The 12208-nt window shown below is 41.4% G+C and overlaps 1 protein-coding gene across 2 annotated transcripts; it reads left to right on the top strand.

Moving 5' to 3' along the window:
• Positions 1-652: 652 nt before the first annotated feature.
• Positions 653-8741, top strand: THOC7 (THO complex 7 homolog (Drosophila)). 2 transcript variants are annotated; one of them, XM_009997012.1, is made up of 7 exons: positions 653-693; positions 1692-1819; positions 2160-2246; positions 4030-4087; positions 7233-7299; positions 7418-7487; positions 8658-8725. In XM_009997012.1, the coding sequence occupies exons 1-7, from the start codon at positions 653-655 to the stop codon at positions 8723-8725; spliced, it is 519 nt and encodes a 172-aa protein (XP_009995314.1). The 2 variants fall into 2 exon arrangements, with proteins under 2 accessions (XP_009995314.1, XP_009995315.1); XM_009997013.1 differs by lacking the exon at positions 653-693 and adding an exon at positions 815-890 and having other exon boundaries at positions 8658-8741.
• Positions 8742-12208: the final 3467 nt, after the last annotated feature.

The raw sequence follows: 12208 nt of genomic DNA, 5'->3' as shown, positions 1-12208 counted from the left end.
GTGGGATCACCCACCTCCTCCCATCCCTCTGCCACCATCTATCCCAGGGACACAGCTGGGCAGTGAGGTGGGATCACCCACCTCCTCCCATCCCTCTGCCACCATCTATCCCAGGGACACAGCTGGGCAGTGAGGTGGGATCACCCACCTCCTCCCATCCCTCTGCCACCATCTATCCCAGGGACACAGCTGGGCAGTGAGGTGGGATCACCCACCTCCTCCCATCCCTCTGCCACCATCTATCCCAGGGACACAGCTGGGCAGTGAGGTGGGATCACCCACCTCCTCCCATCCCTCTGCCACCATCTATCCCAGGGACACAGCTGGGCAGTGAGGTGGGATCACCCACCTCCTCCCATCCCTCTGCCACCATCTATCCCAGGGACACAGCTGGGCAGTGAGGTGGGATCACCCACCTCCTCCCATCCCTCTGCCACCATCTATCCCAGGGACACAGCTGGGCAGTGAGGTGGGATCACCCACCTCCTCCCATCCCTCTGCCACCATCTATCCCAGGGACACAGCTGGGCAGTGAGGTGGGATCACCCACCTCCTCCCATCCCTCTGCCACCATCTATCCCAGGGACACAGCTGGGCAGTGAGCGGGTAGTCTCCCCGGCAGATGAAGTGATCCGCAAGCGGCTGCTGATTGATGGCGACGGGGCCGGCGACGACAGGCGGATCAATTTGTTGGTGAAGAGTTTCATCAAGTGGTGCAACTCCGGGTCTCAAGAGGAAGGGTATTTTGCTTTCTGTTCGCTTCTGGGTTTGGTTTGTTTTTTGTTTTCTCAGTCTTGTAACTTGCGCGACGGGGCCGGCGACGACAGGCGGATCAATTTGTTGGTGAAGAGTTTCATCAAGTGGTGCAACTCCGGGTCTCAAGAGGAAGGGTATTTTGCTTTCTGTTCGCTTCTGGGTTTGGTTTGTTTTTTGTTTTCTCAGTCTTGTAACTTGCTCACATCAGTAGAAAACCGGGGCTCCAGCCTTTTTGCAAAGATCTGTGTTAAAATGTAAAAAAAAAAGCTGCTTTTTCAGTGGTGTTATCAGCGTTCCCACCTCCTGTGGTGGGAGGTGAGGACCAGAGATGGGTCAGACAGGACTGATCTGCTCCAGAGCCCTCAGGATTGTCACCCCTGGTCCATCCAGGCGTCCCAGGAGCACGGCTGGAACGTTTTAGCTGGCAGTTCTGCGTTGGTTCTGTCAGGGAAAGGGTAGCACTGCTGCTGGTGTTTTGGCTGCTGCGTTTCTGTTATTAAAAAAGGAAATAAATCATCAAAAAAACCCCACCTCCGGGGTGAAGTAGTAAGGGGTGGTGTTCTGCTGTGGGGTGCACGCTAAGTGCTGGGTAGAAATTCCTGGAGGACACAGTAACAGGTGTGTGTGTGTGTGTAAGGAGCAGTATTGAAACACTGAGCTGGGTGGTCAGAGCCAGCCCAAGCTGGGAAGCTTGTAAATCCTGGACCAGTCTGCCCCTGGCCTTAATACTCCCTGTACACCTATAAGGGTGGTGGGAATCAGTGTGTGTAACTTTTCTAATGGCACTGTCAGAAATCACACATTCACTCTTTGAAACGTCTTATTTCTGTAATAATTGGTGATTAACTGCTCCTTCTGCTACAGGGGGCTTTGTTTTCTTGTTTTCTAGAGGCTTTTTTATGCTGCTTAAGAATCAACATCTTGTCTGTTTTCAGTTACAGCCAGTACCAACGAATGCTGAGCACTTTATCGCAGTGTGAATTTTCAATGGGAAAAACTCTCCTGGTGTATGATATGAACCTGAGAGAAATGGAAAATTATGAAAAAATCTACAAGGATATAGGTAAGGCTGAGAAAATATTACTGTTTTCCATTTGACAGTTTCTCCTTAATGACCAAGCTTGAGCCAGTTCTGGTGAACTATAGTATAGATATCTGATGAGTGGTTTGATTTCTTTTTTTTTTCCTTTTTCTTCCTACATAGCACTCAGACATAAGCTGGAAGCATCTTATCAATGATATAAAATACATACAAATGAAAGCTTTTTTTAACCTATTGATGTGTGTGTAGTTTTGAAGTTCCCATGTCACAAATGATTCTCTTTTTATAGTATGGCAAAAAGGTTTCTTAACATGTATTGTTTGATTTCAATATAATTCCATACTTTTTTTATTTCTTAAAGAAAACAGTATAGCTGCAGCACATGAGAAGATTTCTGAATGCAAAAAACAAATCCTGCAAGCAAAAAGGATTAGAAAAAATCGCCAGGGTAAGGAGCAAATCTCTGTTTATACTGGTCAGTTTCATTACTTTGTCGCCTTGTAAAACACATTGTATCAAAGATACAAACTTGTGGAAGTGCAAGGGAACATGGGGGCATCATGAATGCTGTTATTTTGCCTGGCGGGTTCCACACCCACTACTGAAGGTTTGTGGTGGATGAGGCAGGCAGGATTGAACCAGTAGATCTCAATGAAATGCTTTCAGGCCAAAGAAAAACCCCAAAAGCATCCTGTCAGAATTCAGGTGACTTGGGAAGAGCTAAAGCACATTATTAATAGTGAGACAAAAGTTGAATAGATATAGACCCAGCACTGAAGATTATGAGAGTGTATTCCTTCATCTCTTAAGGAAAGGTAATGTCTTGGCATACACAATGGTGCCAGTTAGACACTCAGGATACATCCTTACTGAATGCCTATTACAAGAGGTGTATTTTTTTCCCTACTCTCAAAAGTGTGTGCTGATAACTTCAATTGAAACTTAAAGCATTACCCTGTGATGCTGTCTTACCAAAAGGTTAGCAGCTGAGAAGCAAACATTTGTTTTTTCTTGATAAATGCAAAAAAGAAAAAGTTTATAACAGATAAAAGGTTTTAAATACAACTGTTTGATCAATTTTGTGGAGAATTTTAGACTTAACTGGGAATTAAAGAGAACCTTAACCAGCAGGAGTGTAAAGTTCTTAGATCTTCTCAAACATAGGTGTGAAGTGTTTGCTTTTTGGTATGTTCTGTCCAGCCTGCAGCACAGATTTTTCCATGTGAATGAGGCAGTTGATGTATGTACAGTCTTAATGTCAGGAAATGGCTATGTTAGTTGTCTGTATAACCATAATATTGTGCTTAGTGTAATATAGTTTTAAAAAAAGTCCTGTTTCTCATGCAGCATTTTATACTCTTTTTGAAAAATCTCAAGTTTGTAGAGGTAACATCAGCCTCATTTTCTGTACATCTACATTAGATTGTATCTAAAACCAGTGCTTATGAATCTTACATGAGGAAAGTCTGGGAGAGCTGGGACTCTTTAGCCTGGAGAAGAGAAGGCTGAGGGGGAGACCTTATTAATGCCTGCAAGGGTGGGTGAAAGGAGGATGGAGCCAAACTGTTTAGTAGTTCCCAGTGACAGGATGAGAGGCAACAGGCACAGGCTGGAACACAGAAGTTCCATTTAAATATGAAGAAAAAACTTCTTTGCTATGAGTGTGACAGACCACTGGGACAAGCTGCCCAGGGAGGTTGTGGAGTCCCCTTCTCTGGAGGTATTCAAGACCCACCTGGATGCAGCCCTGAGTAATGTGCTTTAGGGGATCCTGCTTTAGTGGGGGAGTTGAATTAGAGGATCGCTAGAGGTCCCTTCCAACTCTGACAGTTCTGTGATTCTGTGATACACACAAGACCAAGTGTGCAGCAATGCAGAGCTATCTAAAGGTCTTATTTTCTGACCTCATCCTTTACAAATCACTAGCGCTGGATAAGTTTGAGTGAGTAGATAATGGTCTACTGCCACATCTTAAGTTTATTTTAAATGTCTCTTGGTATAATCATCTACTTTGAAATGTTATAGCATGGTATAAATTATATACAATTTTACATATGGATATTTGCAGGTACTTTTTTATGCATGTAAGGTGTTATGTAAAAATTTAAAAATGTTAAAACAGTTTTTCAAGAAGAAAGAATCTGTACCATTCTGTAGTATAGTATCTGATTTTTGCTTCTAGAATCTATACTTTAAGAATTATTTAGACAAACCATTTAAATTTCTTTCAGAATATGATGCATTAGCCAAAGTCATACAACAGCATCCAGACAGACATGAAACACTGAAGTAAGTATGAGACTGGATTCATTTATAGTTAGCCAGTAAGTTTGAGGTTACCAGATTGGACATTTCCTTGGTTTCCATTTGACCTTTCTTTTGACACAAGGAAAGCTTGGATTTCATTTTAAAAACATGCTCTTATCAGCCTTCTTTCATTAATCCCCATCTGTGAGGATTCAGAAGCATTGCTAATAATTTTGTAGTCAAAATTTTCCTGTGGTTAAGGTGAATAAGTGAACTCAGATGCAAATGCACACCTAAGTTCAGTTTACCAGGGGTGAGTTGCTCAGAAAAGACAGAGAGTAGGGAAGTGCTGCAAGTTGTGCCAGCAAGGGATTCAGCAGTCACACAAAATACGTAACACACAAGCAAGGAAGGTGGAATGAGAGGAAGCAGGAGAAAGCTCTTTGGGTTTTTAATTTGTTTTCCTTATAGTAGTTGCTTCTGCATGCCTGGTTAAAAAATTACTGTGTTGTGCGCTACAGTGTAACCTGCCCTGGCATGCAGGGTAGATCTACCTGTTGTCCAGCTCATCTTGCACATCACTTACAGTATTGCTTGTGTTACTGTTGGATCTGGATCATCATCTCTGCTTTGGGGCAGCTGCAGGGAGATAAGTGTTTTTAATTGCATCAAGCCACAGAAACATTCCAGGACTCATTGCACCAATGGCCTGATTAAAGATACAGATACGGGGTTACTATTCATTAAGAATTACTGAAAGTGATTTCCTTTCAGATAACTCAATTGAATAAGAAGGGAAACAACTAAATGATAATCCTTTTTTTCTTAGAGAATGCTGGGCTGTTTAGGTTTGGAGGGGTTGTTCTTATTTTATTTAACAAATCCAGGCATAAGTTTCTTAACCAAAGCTAGACATGGTGATAAGTTTCAGCTAATAAATTTGGCATTTTGTCTTTTCTTAAATTTAAAAATCTCTTTAGGAGAGTGTATTACAATTAGAAATACCAGTGTGTTCATCCACTGGAAGAATGGCTACAAGGTATGTATCCTTAGTATCTGTAATCAAAGATATAGACTTGAACTATAGCAGAGTATGATCCCACATTTTATAGGTGGGGAAATGGGACAGTAGAAGAACAGAACATTTTTAAGGGCAGCTTGGATTGTAGGTATTTTAGCTTTAACTGACCTCTCCAAGTGAATAGACTTTAAATATAGGAACTAGATGATGTCTTCATCCAGTGTTTTAGTTAGAAAGCTTCCTCTCTCTCCAGTTTGAGAGAGAGATTCAGAAATCCTACTATGACCAGGAAGGACCACCCTTAAATCAGAATGGAGGAAACCTCACTAACAATGTCAGGCTTTTCATGGAACTCTTAATCACTAAAAACACCTGAGAAAACTTCTTGTGAGAAGAAATGTCATGGTTTAATGAAAGAGTTATATTTATAACTTTTGCAGGTTGTATGGCACAATAGGGACAAAGTTCAGAAAAATACTTTTAAGGGACTGTTTCTTGGAACAACTAGTCATAGAGCACAAAAGAAGAGAGGGTGTTATTGGCTTAGTCAAAAGTAATGCACAGGAGCCAATTCAGGAAGTGACAGGAGCTGAATTACTAAATGTCAGTGCCCACAGTGTCATTAGATGCAGCATCAGAAGAGTTGTCAACAGGAACAAGAAATGACACTTGAGTCTTAGAAAAGGGGTAGAAAAATGAGAAGGCTAGGCAAAGGTTCTCTGGAGCAGAAAGTAAAAGAAGTAAAATTCCAGATGTGGTTTGGATGTGACTAAAAAAGAATGTTCTCACTGTCTGCTTATACCTGACAGCATGGTAAAAACAGCAACATTTGGCTAAACAGAAACACTTCAACAATTTCAAACCAAGTACTAGATAAATCTATATAAACTGAAATGCTGTTATCCTGTTAGGAAGGGATAGTGTCATACCCAGCCCTCTTTCAGGCATTCTCCTCAAGGTACCAAGCATGCTGGCTCAAAAAAAGAGAGCACCCTCAGGTGGCACTAAAACAAACCTTCTTCCCAGCCATCATGGGTCACTTAGGTTTGGAGGCTTTTCCTTTCCCAGACTGGTTGCAGCAGCTGTGCTTCAGAAAAAAAGCCCTTTTATTCCCTTGCTGACCCCTGTATGGCTCTGCCTTGTAATTAATCAGAGATGGTCAGCCTCAATCTACTTCACCTGTAAAGAAAGATTGTTCTAATTACATGGAGTATAGATTATAGGAGGCATTAGAGGAAACGCAGAAGAGTCAAACTGGAAGTTTGAGTGCAAGAGTTGATGCTCCATCCTCATTTGAAAGCTAGTGCACATTATGGTACCTGTTCTTCTTTGCCCTGTCTGAAAAAGAATTGTGGTGGTCCATGGTGGGTACAAGTGAGAAGAGAAAACAGTCAAATGCTTGCAGGATGATCCTGAAGAGGTGTTGAAAGGTGATGTATTTCAAAAGGATGTGATAAATAAAGGTTAAAGGAAACATGCAACACCTATGTCTCTTAATGTCAGAGGCAATCCATTAAAATAAAAACTGACATTTGAGAAGGAAATTAGTATTTATATGGATCATAATGTTACATTCTGTGTGCTGAGTCATAAGTTGTGTCATGCAGTTTAATAAAAAACATGGATTATTTAGTGTATTACAACAGTGAAATCTACGTTACACACTACTCTGTCTGGTCAGGCTATTGGCAGAGCTAAGGTACTTGACTGTGTTTGGTCAATTGTTGTGTTTGTATGTTGGGTATGTAGGTTTATAAAACACAGTCTCCTGCTGATCCTCTGTTTTTATTTACTTTCTCATGTCAACATAAAGAAATCTGTGAAGTTGTGGAGCCCGTGAAAATGCCATGGGTGTTTAATGTAGACCAGTTCTTTAACTTGCACTGTATGGCCAATAATATGTTTGTGGCAGGACTGACTTGTCACAGTTCAAATGCTCTGTGTACAACTGTGTTCCAGCTTGGAGGCCTTCTTTGCTGTAAAGTTCTGAAATTACAAATTTATCACATTATAGTTAAACACTTTAATGAAGTGGCCTTACTTCTTTGTAATTTGATTTGTTATACCACTATTGATATAATGGTTCTTTTTCCTTCCCTTAGTTCACATCTATTTTTCAAGGGTTTTACAGAACTTTTAAAAGATGCTATGGCCATTTCTTTGCAGGCAGCTAGAAGCTTTGGGAAAAGAACTGCAACATCTTTCTCACATTAAAGAAAATGTTGAAGATAAGGTAGGTTTTTCAAAGAGATGGCTATATAATTATTAGGAATGTAATTAACAGAGACTCTGCAATGGATTGTTTCACTGTGTGTCCTCTGTTTCCTAAAATATATATTTTATCATTCCAGTTGGAGCTGAGAAGAAAGCAGTTTCATGTTCTGCTGAGCACCATCCATGAACTTCAGCAAACCCTGGAAAGTAAGTGGTGTTCTTAAGTAATACATATATAGCTGGGTAGGGTTTCAGCAGATCAAAAGGAATCACAGCTTCCAGCAGTGGGCTGGCTATGTGCAATTAAGGTTGGTGACCTCTTGCATTGACAGCATTTTTTTTCTCCACAGTAGTCCACAGCCTGAGACTGCTCAGAGGTTTTTTTCTTCTACAAACTAGCCACATGTCATTTCCTGACCAGCTTCAGATGAATCTGTAGGCAGCAAGCTTCTTTAAAATGTGGGTTTGGGGAATAGCAACTTGAGATTGTTGTTGTTGGCTTTTTAAACAGAAAAAAAAATTACTTCTTACAGAAAAATATTCTTTTGTACATAATTTCTAAACTTATTTGTAGCATTCCTGAGGCTTTACTGGAAAGAAATGGGAATGCAGGAAAGGTAAAGGACTTACCTGCTCAGACAGTGAGTCTGCAACAGAGCAGGGACTAAAACTGTTGTACAGAAGAGCTAAACTCAGGGATTTAGTCATACTCATCTGTTGTCATACAATTACTGAATATTTTCAAATTAGTACTTTTCATGCTTTACTGTGGATAATGTTTTAAATATTCTTTGCTGGGGTTTTGCCATGTTTGTCCAAGATGGAATGAATTGTATAGCTTTTGAGCATGACCTGATTAACATACATAGATGGCTGTAAGAGCAGACTTTCATTCTCTAAGGCCATCTAGATCTTCTTAAGCGGAATGAACTGTTAATCCTTGGTGCACTTCAACAGAAGGTTATTGTTACTCTGTTACTAACCCTTGCTTAAGTATTGGTCTCTAAAATACGTTTTCACATGAATGTACAGATGACCTTTCAGCTTCTAGAATTTTGTGAAGTAACATTTTAGTGGAAGGCACCATTTCAGTTTGAAATAAACCATGGAGAGGCAAAGAGAAGTCATGTAATTTGACACAACCTAGTCCTGTTTGTTTGAATGGATACTATAAGAATTACCTCCTGTTTCCTGTAACAGCCTTAAAAACTTTGAAGGCTTGTTCTTTTGTTTTGTTTGAACATAGCATGTTGTTTAATGAAATACTCAACTACATATTTAAGGCAATCAATGTAAAATATTTACAGGGAACACAGCTCTGCAATATAGTCTGTAAATAACCAGGCATGTTTGACTAACAGCAATATTGATTTTTAGATGATGAAAAGCTTTCAGAAGCTGAAGAATCTCAGGAAACTCAGATGGAAACAGAGACTAAACAGTAGATGTGACATGAAGACTGACTGCACTATTGAAGAATGTCCAAGTGTCTTCATGCTGTGTTGAAACCAACAGTAAGAGAGATGGAGCTGAAAAGGAGTTTTTTACTGGTTCTGTGATTTTCTATAAAATAATACTTGGTTTACTTATGCTTCAGGGCCAAACAGATAGAGATCTGTGCAGACAGGCACTTGGCATGAATCCATTCACAAACTTTGTAATTTGTGACAAGAAATACATTTTGTTTTACCAAGCATGAAGCTTCTGCACGGTACTTGTGAACTAAGGTGTCTGCACAACATTGCCAATTAAAAAAGCATTTTCAAAAGGTTTCCTGGTTTTTAGTAGGCATTGACCTTAGTAGTAGGGGCTCCTTGACATTGGACTGAGGGCAACACATCCTTGTGTGATTTCCAGCTTCTATACCCTTGTCCAGACAGGACCTAAAACTGAACTAAGTAGGAGTTTTAATTTTTTTTTTAAATAACTGCTGTTTTATAACTTACCTGTGACTAGGTTAGAAATTCCTACTTTTGTATAAAACAAAGTTACTTCTATGTAATGAATGCTGGTGCAGGGCTGTAAAACAACAAACTAGCTTTATTTTTTTCCTGAAGGTGATGTAAAGAACTGCAATGATCTGAGTCTCACTGTACTGTGTTCTGTGTCACCACATCAGAAGTCATAGTTTGAAATGACACTTTTAAAACTGCCATTTAAAAGCTTTGTTCTTGGAGAACCAGGAATCTAATCCTGATTCTATTTGTATTCTTCTTCTGGATTTTATCTGTCAATTGACTTACAAAATACATCTTTGTTCCTGAAACCGATGGTGGGACCCTTCGTTTTTCATGACAAACTGAAGCTATAGAGCAGCAATTGTAATGTTAAAGAATCTCAGATACTTTTATTATTAAGAGGGAGGGTGGAATCTTTCCACCTGTATCACCCTGCAGTCTGAGAAGTCTCAGGAGGTAGGAAGGTTGAAACCTGCATTTCTTAACAAGAGAGAATTGAGCATGCTTTAAGCTTTTGTAAGGCAGGGAAGGAACAAGGAGCAGGAGTAGGTCCTGTCACCACCTGTTTGCCGTGTTCGAAAACACTGCAAGGTTTTGAGTAAAGCAACTTAAATCTCACTCAGACTGTGTCATAAGCATCTGTGGTTGAAGTAAAATAATCACATTACACAGAGCAGAGCCTCCTCCTCAAACTAGGTGATAGGTGAGGGGAATTCCCAGGATTGTGACTTTGGACTTGCATGGTCTAGATGCTGTATAATTCCCACTCCTTGGCTGTGGATCTTTGTGTACTGGGCTGAGTAGACATATCTGAGCTTGTTTTGCTCACATTCCATGTTTGCTAAAGGCAAGCCAGCTGAACAAGAAGTCACACAACTTCAGTAGCATAGAGCAGCCGTGGACTAATAAGCTGTCAAAAGTCATCTAGTTCAGCGCTGGCCAACTCAGAACTCAGGGGAAACTCAGGTTTGCCTCACAAAGCCTGTGTAGACATGCTTCTGCACTAGGGATTTTGCAGGCTCAGGTGGGGTAAACAAACAAAAGGGATTTAATATGAAAAATGCACTGTCAAGAAGTGTTTAGTGTTCTGTGTCTTTTCCCCTCCTAACAACAGTGAATAGTAAAATATTTGGTAGAGCAACAACATGACATTATTGGCAAATCGGGGAGGAGTCACTTTCACAAAGGTATGAATTATGAAGATCCTTAATGACAAAGTCTCAAGACACTGTAAAAGCACATTAATATTTTTGTGGTTGGAAGACCTTCCTTGAAGTACCTGGATTATATTTGGGTGCAGAGGTGGATGATATTCACCAGCTGAAATATCATAACATCATTGACATGAAACCCTCAACTTTCTCCATTCATTGTTTTCCACAGTAAAGTATCTTAACTCAAAATGTGTGCTGCCCAGTATAGAACCTGGCCAGAAACCTGAGCCTGTCCCTCTGGTAAAGAATACATGCACAGGATCAAAACTTGGATGGAAGAGAAGCAATACAAACACTCAGCAAAGTAAGGAGTATATTCTAGTTTGAATTAGAGTGACACAATCATTGAAAGAAATTACTGCCCTAGAAAATCAACTCGCTGTAGCACCATGTGGCAGTGAGAGGGTAATGTCACCATACCACCTCAGAGAGCAATAAAAAAGTTGCATCAGTTCTTGGCAAATGCAGCCTCAGTAGGACGTGCAAAATCTCTGCTATTTTTTTCAGTATTTATACCTCTAACCTCTTGAACATTAGATTTGTCCTAGAGAAACAAAGCCAAATGAAACTAATACCAGGCAACATTTAACGTGCTCTGTGATCCAGCCACAAGTTGCAGGTTCAGATCTGCTATGCAGATCTAAGTTTTCCAGCTGTCATGGCTGACTTGTACCATGTCCCTTGGAACATCTCCCTGCTGAGGAAAGGCTGAGGGAGCTGGGTCTGTTGGGCTTGGAGAAGAGGAAACTGAGGGGCAACCTCATCAATGGTCACAAATACGTTAAGGGAGAGTGTCAGGAGAATGTAGCCAGGCTTTGTTCAGTGATGTCCAGTGATAGGACAAGGGGCAATGGATGCAAACTGGAGAATAGGAGGTTGCATCAGAAAAAAACTTCTTTCCTGTGAGAGTGACAGAGCCCTGGGCCAGGCTACCCAGAGAGGCTGTGGAGTCTCCTTCTCTGGAGACATTCAAACCCCCCTGGCCACGTTCCTGTGTGATGTGCTCTGGGTGACCCTGCTCTGGCAGGGGGGTTGGGCTGGGGGATCTTCTGAGGTCACTTCCAACCCCTAGCATTCTGTGATTCCCCCAATTCTTTTCTCACATCTCAGAAGGTTTTCCCTTTTTTGTAAGTTAAATAAATAAAAAGAAATTCAGAAATACATGCAAGTACTGTTAGTTTTGCTCTGGGAACCTCTGTGGTTTTTATTTTCTAGAACACGTGCATTAGGGAAACACTATAACTGGTGTATTGCTTCACATCCACGTGTACCACAGACCCCAGGAAAGCAAGTTAGCAACAGAGAAGCACTCAACCTTTCATGCTTTTTCCCGATTCTCAAATGTGTTCTTCCCTCAGCCTTAATTTCCCAAGTCTCTTTTCATAAACGTTATTAAGCACCACTCATAGCCCAGGGCCCACCCTGTGCAAGGGCAGAACAAAAAGGTGGTTCCTGCCCCTGGGGCAGCACAACAGCAGCTGGGAGGTGAAGCCCTACAGGGAGCAGGGTATCCTGGGCAGGACAACCACCACAGCCTGCAACACCTTGACATTCACCCCAGCCTGGCATGGCTCACCTGCCTGCTGGCAGCAGGCCAGAGGGCAGCAAGAGCTGGCACAGCATCTCTGGGTGAGGCTGCTCACTAGTGTGCCTGAAGCACTTGGGGAATGGGACACCAGGGCTGTGGACCCAGCACAACCCCTTCCATGGGACTCTGCATCCTCATGTTGAGGAGTTCCCCAGTTACTGGAGTAAT

This window comes from Chaetura pelagica, unplaced genomic scaffold, assembly GCF_000747805.2.
Source record: "Chaetura pelagica isolate M959 unplaced genomic scaffold, ChaPel_1.0 scaffold364, whole genome shotgun sequence".
Taxonomy (NCBI): Eukaryota; Metazoa; Chordata; class Aves; order Apodiformes; family Apodidae; genus Chaetura; species Chaetura pelagica.
The sequence above is the reverse complement of the archived record's forward strand: the minus strand, read 5'-3'. Positions and strand labels throughout refer to the sequence as shown.